This window comes from Miniopterus schreibersii (assembly GCF_964146895.1).
Source record: "Miniopterus schreibersii genome assembly, chromosome: 16".
Classification (NCBI taxonomy): domain Eukaryota; kingdom Metazoa; phylum Chordata; class Mammalia; order Chiroptera; family Miniopteridae; genus Miniopterus; species Miniopterus schreibersii.
In genome coordinates, this window is record NC_138116.1 from 16,018,871 (window position 1) to 16,032,478 (window position 13,608).

A 13,608-nucleotide genomic window follows, 5' to 3' on the forward strand; every position below is an offset into this window, starting at 1 on the left:
TTGAGATTTACCTTTAGCAGTGAACCCAGGACTAGTACAGTAACTTTTACTCATGCACAGGATGCTTAGAGAACTTCAAGTGAATCTCTACAGAATTCAGTTTTAGAGTACTAGGTTACAATGATTTGCTAAACGTCTCCAGGAATTCCTTTCACAGAGATGGGGTAAAAACAACGTCCTTGTATCTACTTCCACAAGGCATTAAAGACTGGATAGGAGTTATGTAGCATCTTAAGAGATTTTATTATTTTAGTTCCAATTACTAGATGCAATTATAATCAGTGGCCAAAGTCTGTAGAAAGCACTCAAACATTCTTACCTTAAAGTTGATAAAGGAGTAGAATTATCAGAAAATACTTCTTGAATAGCCTAGAAACAAACAAAATAAATAGTGAAGGAGATTTGTAAGTTTGATAGTTTTTAAAAAAATGTCATTTCTTGCTTAATATTTATAACCTCCTCCTTCATGCTCCCTCAAATGATTAAAAAGGTATTTCTGTTATGTGGTGGGAGGGGGGATCAATTACGTTAACATGCAATTCTACTCAGAAATATAACTACAGAAACACTTCTTTACAACTGGTAAATATTTATCAAATAATATTTCTGGATTATGAAGAGCTTTATTAAGAGAGTGTTCACTAAAAAACATAGTATGTATCTGGGGTCATGTTACTTTGTCTCACTCAATCATTTCTTAACAATCTATATTGGTCTTTCATTACCTAGGTAATTTTAAATCTGACTCTTAGTACTGCTGTTTTGACCCCAGAGAATGTTTCACTAGCTACCAAACACGTTTATCTATATGTTAGTTGCCTATCCATTTCTTAAAAAGAGACATAATGTAACAGGAAAATTTACCTCTACAAAATGAAGAAGCTTCTCAGTGGATGCCTCGAAAGTCTTGCGAGCCATTTCTGATTTTCGCAGTTGGCAGTCAAGTACGGTGATTCTCTTTCTTAACTCCTGGATACTTTCCTGCACCGAGATAGCAGAAAAGATCGTCTTACACCCTTCTCCTATTTCATATGAGAGGCTCCTATTTTCAGTTTTTGTTAACTAGGATCCAACATTGCCATATCATTTATTTTCCCTTTGTTGCGTACATTTTAGGACTTGGGACAGCACTTACAAATAATGGTCCATTTAACAGTTAAACTGCACTGGGGAGCTGAAAATTTTATGAGATAAGCCTCATATGACTTTATTGGTTCCTATAATAAATTACATTTAAATTAGTTCACAGTGTTTGTTTTTTGCAACATAGCTTACCAGTTGCATACAGAAACCCCTACCAGTGTGACAAAACCAAAAATGCTGAAGATATACATCTTTATTTAATATGATGCAATGCAATGTGAAGCTGAGCTGGCGGGGAAGTAAGGGGTTCCATGAAGCCCAGCACAGCAATGTGGAGTGGACACTGGAGTCAGAGCGCACAACAGCGTAATTTACTCTGCGGGTACATGCTGGGATCCTGTGGCCTACAGTGTGGGGTTTCGTCAGGCACAGGTGGCAAATGAGAGAACTTTAACGAATGAACTAGGAAAAAACAAACTCACAAGGTGAATAGGGTTTGACTTTGGCTCTGGTGAGCAGATTTTAAACAGCATCCCCTGAAAAAGTGTTAACCAGGTTTAAGGTTTACAATCTTTAAATTTGTAAGATGAAAATTTAGCTTAAATTGGTCCCAGGCTGGCAGAAGAAAACACAAAACTTTTCTGGAGGAATACTTTCTACACTCAGATCTTAAGTAATTCTCACATATACTGTATTCAAAGAACATGACCTCAGGAAATAAGCTACCATAAGTGAAAGTCCACCGAAGGAAACAAATTACAGGGTCAGTCCTATAAAGATAGACAGTGATCAGATACAGAATATAAAGTAATAGTGGATATGTTTTAAAAATTAAGAAGGAATAGGAAGCATAATAAAGGGTTAAGAAACTATCAAAGTAGATCTGATGACATAAAAAAATCAATCTTAAAAATAAAAACGCAACCATAATTAAATTAGCAATCCAATTTATGGGCTTCCTATCCAGTTAGACACAGTTGAAAAGAGAATGGGTCAGCTGGAAGACAGAGATAAAGAAGCTCACCATAATGAAGCAGAAAGATAAAAACGGAAATATAAAAGGAAGAGAGGAGGTAAGGAGGAAAGAATTAGAAGATCATGTATACATCCAATCTGAATCACACAAGAAAGACCAAAAAGAATGACAGAAAAATACCTGAGGATAACAGCTTAGTTTAAAAATAAAAAATAAAAAAATTGGCAAAGTACATTTCTCCTCAGGAAAGGCGTGAAAAAGCTCAATTAATCTAAATAATTAAGTCAACATATGACTCTTTATAGTCAAACTGCTGAACACTGAGGATAAGGAGATCTTAAAATCATCTACAAAGAAGCAATGGAGTGCAAACAAATGACTGACTGATGACTACTGTAACCATGGAGTAACAATACTGAAAAAAATTAAATGCTAACTCAACAATTCTAAATGCAGCAAAAACATATTTCAAGGACATGAGTTTAATAAAGACGTCTTCAGACAGACAAAAAAGGAGCAAGTTTATGAGCCAGAGATCCTCACTGAACAAATTTCTAAAAGCTGTACTTCAGAAAGAAAGAAAATAATTCAGGTGAGAAGGTCTGAGAAACGAGAAAATGTTGAACACAGAGAAAGGTCAACATGGCCGTCTATCTAAACAAAGGTTGACTGCACAAAGTAAACTGTAACAGTGTCTAGGTTATGGTGTCAAAAGTCAAGAAAGAACTAAAATAGTGACAACATTAGAAATTAAGTAGAAAGAGATGATTGGATTTATGTTCTAAAGTGCTTTTAGAAGAGGGAAAGCTAGTGGTTAGTTTTATATAATGTAAGTTAAAATAGAATGTTAAAATCTCCTAGCTAATCATTTAAAATTAGAAAAAGAGTATATAACTTAGGAACCAGGAGAGGGACATATGGAATGGGACCCGGAGAACACAGGAGAAATGTGAACCAATTCAAAAGGAAGAAGGGGAGAAAGAACATGGAAAGTTCCTTTCCATGAACCATCTCGGGCCTTGGGCAGAATTATTTAAACTTTCACACTTCCTTGCCCAGCTGGGTGTGGCTCAGCGGTTGAGCATCCACCTACCATTCAGGAGATCCCTGTTGGATTCTGGTCAGGCACCTGCCCAGGCTCAATCCCCAGTAGGGGGCGTGCAGGAGGCAGCTGATCAATGACTCTCTCATCATCGACGTTTCTCTCTCTCCCTCTCCCTTCCTCTCTCTGAAATCAATAAATATTTATTAAAAAAATAAAAAATAAATAAACTTTCACAGTTCCTTGAGTGTTTTAGTCAAAAAGCAACCCATCCCTAGACTCTCTTCCTCCCATCCCCACAAGACAAATTAGTTAAGTTTAGAAACAAAGGAGAAAAAGACAACGTAACAGGCTAAATGCTAAATGACTCCAGGATTTAATGCCTGAGCTGTATGTACAATGTTGACCAAGGATCCAAGTCAATGTGGGGCTCATGCTTTTCCATCCCGAAGCTGTCTGAATAAAGGGAGGCTGACAACCTCCACGGGGCCCCCGATGGACGCATCGCCCGATGGCTGAGCAAGGAGCAGACAAACGCTGACCTAGTTTGCAAGCGCAGATGAGAGAGAAATGAGAACAGGATACAGGAGGACGGCAGGGAAACCATGGTAACTGGCAGAGGGGACTGTGCTGCTTACTTTATTTTGGTCAGAATAATCAGCAAGCTGAGCCTTCAGCTCGGTGATCTCGCCCTCCAGCAGACGGATCACTTCTTCGTAGTCCATCTCCATCCCATGGGCCTGCCTCTGTGCGGCTTCAGCAAGATGGATCCGACTTCGCAGGGCTCTGGTTTCTTCCATGACTGCTTTGGCTTCCTAAAGATTTCAAAATGGGTGTCACTGAGAAAAAACACATGCTCCTCACATGTCGATTTGAAAATGAACAGTCATGTCATTCTACTGTATACGGTGGCTGCCTGATCTGGCTTTCCCTTTGTTGATTTCTGAGATGACATTTGGTACAGAAGCTCCAACTTCACACACCTAGCATAACGTTTTGAAAATAAGGGGAATACAAGAGAGCGGAACATGGGAAACAGAAGAATAGGAATTGGTTCAAAAGACAAAAAGAGCAAGTGGACTTCCACAAAACTCACGGAGGTGGTAAGGCTCATGTTCTGGGAAGGCTCTTAAAGCTTTATCAGGTGCTGAGAGATTTATAGTGTGGTGGTGGCTCTTCCAGGGTCCATGCCCCAGGAGCCAGAGCTTACTCCTAGACATCGTCTAACTGCTACTTCTCTGCTTTCAATTTAAGCCAAAAGGTAGAATCCAGTAGCAAAATATATAGCTATTAGGATGCAATGCTCACAAGACCTTTATTAAACATATGTTACAACTCAGGTGATTCATGTGTCTTCTCTCAGTTAACTTTTTTAACAAACTGAGAGAAAGGACTTAAAAATCATTTTATACGCAATCAAACGGAGGCTCAGGGAGGTTACAAAATCCAAGGACACAGAATAATGCCATAATTTAAACCTGACTCCAACCTTAATGCTCGGTTCACCATTTTGCTCTGCCACTAGGTGATAAACACAAAAACCCGAAACAAACAACACTATATATTAGCTCCGTTCTCCAGCTTAGCGAGAGGATGGGGAGGCCAACCACTTGCCCTCTCAAAATGCGCTGGGTGCTGGGCCAGCAACAGTCCCCCTGGGACACCAATGTAATTTAACATGGCAGTTTTATACTGTAAAGCATTTCTTTTTCTATACTTGATGCAGAAATCTCTTGTCTGCAACAGAATTTTCTGCTCCAATTGCCATAGTTAATATTCAACTATGGCTATTTTAATATTCTTGGAGCTATTATATTATAGGATGTGTTATTTTGTGTGAGCCTAAATATGACTGATGTTAGGGGAGGGTTGGGAACATGGACATACTCCTAAGGACCAAATTTTCATTCATACACTCAAGAACTATTGATTAAGTACCTATTTTGTGTCAAGTTCTGTTTTAGGTACTGAGGATAGAACACTGAAAAGAGACAAAAAAAATCCTCCCTTCTGCACCCCCCCCAGAATTTACACTCGAGTTTGAGGAGATAGTAAATTAGAGATTATCAGTGAAGATTTCATTGAGAAGACATCTGACGAGAGAGCTGCAGAAAGGATGGAGCCATGAAGATTTCCCAAGGATATCTGGGCTTTCTGGGCAGAAGGAACAGTGTGTGCAAAGGCCCGGAGATAGCACTGTGTCCTGCATCTTCAGAGAACAGCAGGGAAGCCAGTGTCGCAGGAGTAGAGAGTAGCAGGGGACAGGAAGTGAGTAGCAGGACAAGAGGGCACAGTGGTAACAGGAGGGAGAGCAAGGATGGAGTTGGGGTGGAGGGGCCAATCTTAAGGGCCTTTGTAGGCCTTTGCATGGACTTTGGTTCTACTCCAGGTGAGATGGGAAGGGAGTGGAGGGTTTTGAGCAGAGAAGTGATAGGATCTGACTTAAATTTTAAGCGGATCTATTTTGCTGCTGTGTTGAGAGTAGATGGTAGGGGGTGGGAAAGGGTGGAGCAGGGAGAAGGGGAAAGGGACAGAGAAAAAGTAATTGTGGCTGGGACAAGGGTGACAGTGGCAGACATAGTTTTTAGTGGTTAGGTTACAAATGCAGTTTGAAAGTAGAGCTAACTGGAGAGTTCACCGTCAATAACAAACTTAACTTAGCAGATACTGTATCCAGACAATCATGTTTTATTTGGGTCCTTTCTTTTATTCTTCATGAGCCTAGTTAAAGGTTTGTCACTCTTATCTTTCCAAAGAACCAGCTATTGGTTTCATTAAATTTTTGTATTTTTTTTAAGACTCTCATTTATTTCTGCTCTGATTATTTCATTTTTTCTCCTCACTTGGGTTTTGTTTGTTGTTCATTTTCTAGTTCCTTTAAGTGTAAAATTAGATATTTCATATAATACTGGTTTGGTGGTAATGAACTCCTTTAGCTTTTTGTCTGGGAAGCTCTTTATTTCTCCTTCAATTTTAAATGATAGCCTTGCTGGGTATAGTAATCTTGGTTGTAGGTCTTTACTTTTCATCACTTTGAATACTTCATGCCATTCCCTTCTGGCCTGTAGTGTTTCTGTTGAGAAATCAGCTGACAGTCTCATGGGAGCTCCCTTGTAGATAAGTATCTGTCTTTCTCTTGCTGCTTTTAAGATTCTGTCTTTGTCTTCAACCTTTGGCATTTTAATTATGATGTGTCTTGGCATGGGCCTCTTTGGGTTCATCTTGTTTGGGACTCTGCACTTCCTGGAGTTGTGTGTCTTTTCCTTCACCACATGAGGGAAGTTTTCTGTCATTATTTCTTCAAACAGGTTCTCCATCCCTTGCTCTCTCTCTTCTCCTCTGGTACCCCTATGATGCACACAACTCAGTCACTGGCACCCCCTGAGTCTGCCCAGACAGCTATACCCCGGCCCAGGCAGCTGACTCCTAAGCAAGGTGCAAGTTCCATAGGGAGTCCAAAGGGTGGGGCTATTGCTTTCCACCAGGCTGATGCTGAGGAGAGGGGATTGCTCCACCCAAGAAAGATGGTGTGGGAGAGGAACTCAGCTCAGGGAACCTGGCGGCTGTCCCTTCAGCTCTCTCCCCAGAGTCACGAGCCCCCGTCTCTCCTCACACAACTCTAGCCCACTCCTTCCTCCCTCTGCAGGAGTCCAGGGTGAGTGTCATCAAATGAGATTTTGTGCATTGGCCCTTTAAGAGGGCGCCTGTGTCTCTAGTAGACACCCGCCTCTCCCTGACAGACAGAATCCCTGCTGATTTTCACAGTCAGATGTTTTGTGGGTGCCTCTTTCTGGCTCTGGTCCTCTGGGCTAGAGAGCTCAGCTTGGGGTTCAGACTCCACACTCCTTGGGGGGGAAACCTCTGCAGCTGAGATAGCCCTCTGGAATCTCAGCAACCATGAGTGAGAATGGGGCCAGCCCTTTTTGTGTCTCTACCCTTCCTACAAGTCTTGATGTGACTTCTATAAATCCTTGGTTATAAGACTTCTCTTCAGCTAGTCTTCAGTTATTCAGGCTGATTGCCTTATATTTTAGTTGTAATTCCAGTTTGGCCCTGGGAGGAGGTGAGTGTAACATCCACCTACTCTGCTGCCATCTTGGCTCTCTCCAAAAGAACTTCTATCTGGGGAAGTCTTGACGCCTTCTGAGCAGAAACTGAGATAAGAACACAGTGCTTTGGAAAGCTAAATCTGGCAGTAGGGTACAGGATGGAGAGATGTGGCCAACCAACCGCCTACTATACCCTTGATTCACAGAACTTTATTTTCCTATTTTGTAAAGTAATTCTCTTATAATAAAAGGGTACTTTAAAAAAGAAATATCTGGGGAAATAATAGGACATTTTTCTAGCCACGTCAGTCACATCTAGTTAGTTCAGCACAGGTGATCAGGAGTCACCAGTGTCACAGCTGAGTCAACTCGTTGCCGTGCATACAGGAAATAATAGCTAAGTGTGCTGGCCCAACTCTAAGGGTTTTCCATGGATCAACGCAGTTCATCTAAATACTGCATGTGAGGTATGCCAATTATTACCTTCATTTAATGGACAGGAAACTGAAGCACAGAAAGGTTAAGTAACTTGCTCAGAATCACAAATCTAATAAGTGGATGAGCTAGGATCTGAACCCAGGCAGTTTATTTACAAAGTTCATGCTCTTGGCTATTAGGCTATGCTACCTCTCCAACTATAGAAAGTGCTAAAAAATAAAATAAAATCACCTGTAGATGACAATATCATTGGTGCCCCACCCTACACGAGCTTAGGATGTGGTCATTACAATCTACTCAGAAACATCCGAGGCAGCTATATGGTTCCCCATTTTATATTCAGTCAAGCTAGAAAAAAATATGCTGTCACTAAGAGGAAGAGGAGGGGCAGAGCATCCTCCGTAGCTGCGGGGAAATGTACCTAATTTGATGATTTGTCTCCTTCACACTCACTTCATACAGCTTTTATTCCCCTAAAAAAACAGCACTTTTATTCTTGCTCAAAGGATGCTAGTTAATTAAATGAAGAATCTGGATGGAATTTATATAGCCATTATAGTGCGCTGATGGTAATACGGTGTGAAATGCAGTTGGGTGGTAAAAGATGCAGAGGTTCTAATGCTGAATAAATTCATGCTAGTTCTTTTGTGAAGGTATAACTGTCAGGTTGGTAGATGTGACCCCTTAGCAAAGTTCTAGCCCAGCTCCCACTGAATGGCTGTTGAAAAGATTAGTGCATTGAAATGATGAATCTCAGAGGGAGTGGTAAAGAAAAGATAGCAGCACTGTGCTGTATTGAGCAATACAGGGTCGCATAAATCCATTTTTTCTTTTCCTCCTGGGCCTTCTTTTAATAATTAACTAACTGTGAAGCCTTCTCTGTCAGTAACAACTGATCCAGAATTTTCCCAGTACCTCACCAAGGAGCCTGAAATCCCACCAAGGTAAACACTGCAGCCAGCTCACTGGTTCACTTTGTATTAGGTAAAGAGTCATTCAGTTTACAAAGTTAGAAAATAAGAGAGAAACTAAGATGTAACAGTAAAGCAGAAAATTAATCTAAGTAGTATTTTTTTAATATGATGCAGCATGAGCAAATATACTAAAAGGGACTTGAATTCTGAAGTCAAATCTCTGACTTAAATTTTTTTTTTTTTTTTTTTGGTGACACCGAGGAACTGCTTTCCACCTCTATAGTCCCATTGTAAAATGAGGATTTTTCTACCCCACAATTTCACAATGAGTCTTCAGGGAAGATCAGACCAACTTCTTCTTGGAAAATACAATTCACGAATGAAAATCTTTGTGGGCCACAAATGCTTTGACCTTAGCTATGTGATTGTGTTGAGACAAAGGGCATTATAAACTCACAGGAAGGGCAGTAGGGGCTCGGAAGGAAGACAATATGCTGTGTGTTTCCACATGCAGCTCTTCTTCCCCATAGGGTGACATGATATAGAATAAAAAACCATGGGCATTAGATGAGCTATGTTTAGGTCAGAACCTTACTTAGATCTGAGATATTTTTTTCACTTTCTGGCAGTGCAATTCTCTAAGACCCCGTCGGTTCATTTGTATCATGGGAAATAACATTACCTACTTTATAAGATCAAAACAACTCTCACAAGAGGGTTAAAGAAACTATTATGGTTCTTGTTAACAGTTTTTCTCCTGTTCCTCTTTACTGCTTTTGAAAAATATGCATAATCACCTATGCAATTAGAGAGCTGGACTAGATGATTTATTAAGGACCTTCCTGAGGCGTTCAATTAGTGGTATCAGTTACTGAAATTTAGAGAAGTTGTTTGCAAACATAACGCATACGTCGTCTTTAACGTTCGCAACAATCACGTGAAATCTTCTCTTCTCTAGGTACGGTCGAGATGGCTCCCAAAGGAAGCAGAAACAGCCCTAACAGCAGTTGCAGGTTTGTAATTAGGCTGGCACATCCGCATCGCTAACCTTAGAAGTTCTGTAATTTTTAAACTAATCAGTAAATCTTTCAAAATGTCAATGGCTGACAGGAGAAAAAAGAGACTTCAGAGAGATATATGTTTTAGTGGAATGTAAGTTACGCTACCAAGCCCAAAAGAATGGCTTCTCTTATCAGCTTCCTACATTCACGCGCTGGAAACCCCTGCTTGGTCTAGGTCCCATTACGGCTTGTGAAAAAGATTAGGGTTACTACAGGAAGAGGGCTGTAGAAGGGAAAGGGTTTAAAAGCAAGTTATATCTGGTTTCCTTGTGCATAGGATTTAGTAAAATACGTATTATAGTCTTCTCAATGGATGAAGCTCAAAGTAATTTGCAGATATGCATAAACGAATCTACAATTCATCCCTCAGGCATGGACACCCTTGGGGGAGGAAATTAATCCACAGAACTTTATATGTGCCTCTGCTATGAGCTCTCTTCATTCGCTTTCCTGACTCCATCTCCACGCATGCATCAGGCCCATGGCTCCACCTCCCGACCTAACCAGTTATCAAGAAGCACTGTGTGGTCTTCATTTATGGTGTGTCTGCAGCCCTTCCTTAATGTCCCTTCTCACCACCACACTACTGATTTCTGTCTTTATTAGCTCACACGGAGATACTGTGAAAATCACTTAAGTGATCACCCGGTCTACTGTCTTCTTCCGCACACACCCGAAGGGCCAGTTTTCCCAAAACACTGCTCAAGTGCACCTTAGGTAATAAGCCTAAGTACCAGGGGACAAGATAAAATACTTCTTCAATCTCCACACTTCAAGCTTCTCCACTACTTGTTCCAAACCGATCTTTCCAGCCTTAGCAATTCAACCCTCCGACATGGTTACCACACCCAAGTACATTAGTTTACAATCTTCCCAGATAAAACTCTCCTACCCCCGCAATGCTTTTGAGCACATTTCTCCTTCCACTAGCTATACACACTTTTCCCCTTTTTTCTTTATCCAGTTCTCACCTATCTTTCAAAATCGACTCCATTGTACCTTCTCTAATCTTTCCAGGCAACTTCAGCTTACGATTTTTCCCTGTTTGTCTTTTATAATATCTGTAGTCTGTAATTAACCACATACTATTTAATATCTCCTACTGCTATCTTGAACTGACATTAAAATATAAATACTTTGCTACCTAACTTTGCAAAGTGAAAGGGTCTTGACTGCCCAAATTAGAACGCAGGCTGTCTGAGATTAAAAACCCTACCTAATAATATGAACAGGTGCTCCACTTAGCATAACTATGAGCTATACCTGAGTTGACAACAATGAAAATGACCGTTTTGTTTTTCCTATACTATAATAACTGCCCTAGAGAACTTCGTTAGGTAAGAAGCTTTCATAGGACAGTTATTCATGAAAGGTTGCAACTTTATGGGAGTATTAGTATAACAGTATTTCATTTAAATAATTATAATAACAATCATAAAACATGCTATGAAAAAACCACATAATAAAAAGCAAATTATTTCTTTAAATCCTCTTAATATCTAAACAAAAATCCTCCTGAATTCATCAAGCAAATGAGATGATGTCAAAACCAAGCAAAATGAAGAAAACACCAAGGTTGAAAAAAGAAGTTACACTTTATTGTGTTTGACAGTTTTACTTTTTGGTTTTTTAAAAAAATTGAAAAGATTTAAAAATTATGCACACTAGTGTGTATTTCCCTAAAAGTTACATTTCCCATCGTAAGTTAATAGAGTACATCCTCTCGGAAGAATTCTATGATCTTGGAGGTCCTTTCCGACTCCACCCACGTCCCTGACTCAATGATTTATGTGGTGACACTTCTTTGTAAACTGTGTAAAAATAATAGATATTTGCAAATCCAAGAAACAAGGATCTTCTTTAGTTTGCATGAAAAAGCAAAGTGCTCACTTTGCAAAGGAAGATTTGGTTAAGCTTTCTGGAGTAAGAGGTCAATCAAATTATAATTAGCTCTAATTAACCCTGCCAAGAGCTGCCTCCTAATCAAAGGCAGACACACAAGTGCATCTATCTGGTAAATTCTGCCACATGAACTCATTCACAATATTAATATTAACTCGTTAAAACCCTGTTTTGACAGTATGTTTAACCCTGAACATGTATTTTCCGATTTACTGAAGGATGGCATAAAGAAAACCCTATTCTCCGACTTCTCTAATTCTGGTAACAAATGTACCAAAAGGGAACGTTTATGGTATTGGAAACTTCCTTTCATGATAAGAGTTTAAACCCTGCTCATCAGAACCTGGTACAGCACAAAGGTTTTTTTTTTGTTTTTCACCTATTAAACATTTAGAATTAATCTGGAGTTCGGGGTTTAAGGGAGATCTCATTTCAAGACAGAAATGTATTTTCTAAATTAATTTTTAAAGGTTTAATCCCATTGGAATCAAAATTTTATGACATTTTGTTTTTTTTGGAGGAACTTGACCAAGAGTTCTAAATTTGAATCTAGATATACTAAGACCTAAATAATAAATAAGACTCTTAAGTTGATTTGTAAGAAAAAAAATCAGTGAGAACTGGTAAAAAAAACTTTGAAAACCATCACCACCACCACCACCAAGAAAGAAAGGGGGAAGGTGGGACATGGCCCAAGGATTTAAATCATATATAAGCCTACAATAGCTGGTACTTGCCAAAGAAGAGTTAGATAAAACATCATTCACCCAGTAAATATCTATTGACAAAGCAACTGGAAAGACCAGATGCCCCAAGCAGACCCTAGATTATATAAGAATTTAATCTACGACAACGGAGATACCATAAAACAGTAAGTGGTTGCCACAATGAACTATTTGGGGGGGGAAAAAAGTGTTAGGTGTAGGCCTTCATCTCATACCAACACACTAGATGAAGTAGTTTCTCAGATGGGTAAAATACAGACAGACATGGAAGGATGATTAGCTAAATATGTATGTGCAATCTAGCTAAGTATGAACCTTAAAGAAATTTTTAAAAAGAAATCACAGAAAAAGGTAGATTTGATAACACAAAAACACCTCTGTTTAAAAACTTAATTGCATATAGACGAAAATACTTATGAAAGATTTGGTAGGAACAATGTTAATAACTACATTAAAGAGATCTTTTAAAATGATGTGGGGAAAACAGGAAAGCAGTTATTAGTTAATACAAGAGAAGGGGTGAAGGAAAAGCAGGAGAGGTAAGGGGATATAGGTAATGTAAGGGGCACGTGGGTGAGGTCGGAGAAGGTCATTAGCAATCGCACTGGGAAAGCGGCTGCCTTCGATAGTGAAGAATTGTGGAATTCGCAATTTAATGTGAAACCCGTGGTCATAATCTTGGGCAACTAATGTGGATGACAGCGAATCAAAGTGTCATGTTTTCAAACACGGTGACTTATTCATGTAGGGTGAGGTAGGATTGGAGAAGTCTTGTTTTTAATTCTAAAATACTTTGTGAATATAAATCATGGAACACGATGTCATGAGTCCCAAACTGAGGTAAGAATACCAAAAGTGTTTCTCACATAGTAAGCTGCCAAGATAAGAACTTTACAGTATCAACTGCCTTATCACTACTTCCTCCTCTGGGTAAAATTTACTAGTTTGTCAGCCAAATTAATATATATTGCTCTAACACAGAGATGTTTGAAATACGCCCTGAAAGGTGCTCTCTTGGCAACTGACGAATGGAATCGGAATCAGAGAGATTTGTGTTTGTTTGCCTTTAGTTACATAAGGAACATTAGAGGGAGCAATGCCTACTTAGGAATACAAGCGTGCCTAGGAAGACTCGCCAGCTCTAGGGCACCTCTTCTGAAAAGCTCTGTCGAAAGTGAAGGATTTGTTCTCATTTTTTCTTACTAGAGTGAGAGCTCCTTGGAGAAAGTATGTCTAGCTTTCAGTGCATCCATACAAAGCAAGCATTAAATATTTCTTTTTATTTTTATTTTTTATTGTTGAGAGTATTACAGATGTCCCCCTTTTCCTCCCCTTACCCCGCCCCCCCACCTCCCAGCCCTCCCCAGCCGCCCCCCACTGTCTGTCCATGGGCTGTTCCTATATGCTTGTAAGTTCTT

The 13,608-nt window shown here is 39.6% G+C and overlaps 1 protein-coding gene across 2 annotated transcripts in view; it reads right to left on the bottom strand.

The window, feature by feature from the left end:
• The window catches only part of STXBP4 (syntaxin binding protein 4), a 117,691-nt gene that overhangs the window by 56,836 nt on the left and 47,247 nt on the right, over window positions 1-13,608 (bottom strand). For both annotated transcript variants that reach the window (XM_081116051.1, XM_081116050.1), the window contains exons 9-11: window positions 3,740-3,916; window positions 865-981; window positions 320-369 (exon numbers count right to left, since the gene is read on the bottom strand). In XM_081116051.1, the coding sequence (XP_080972177.1) occupies window positions 320-369; window positions 865-981; window positions 3,740-3,916 (344 nt within the window). The remainder of the gene's footprint in view (window positions 1-319; window positions 370-864; window positions 982-3,739; window positions 3,917-13,608) is intronic.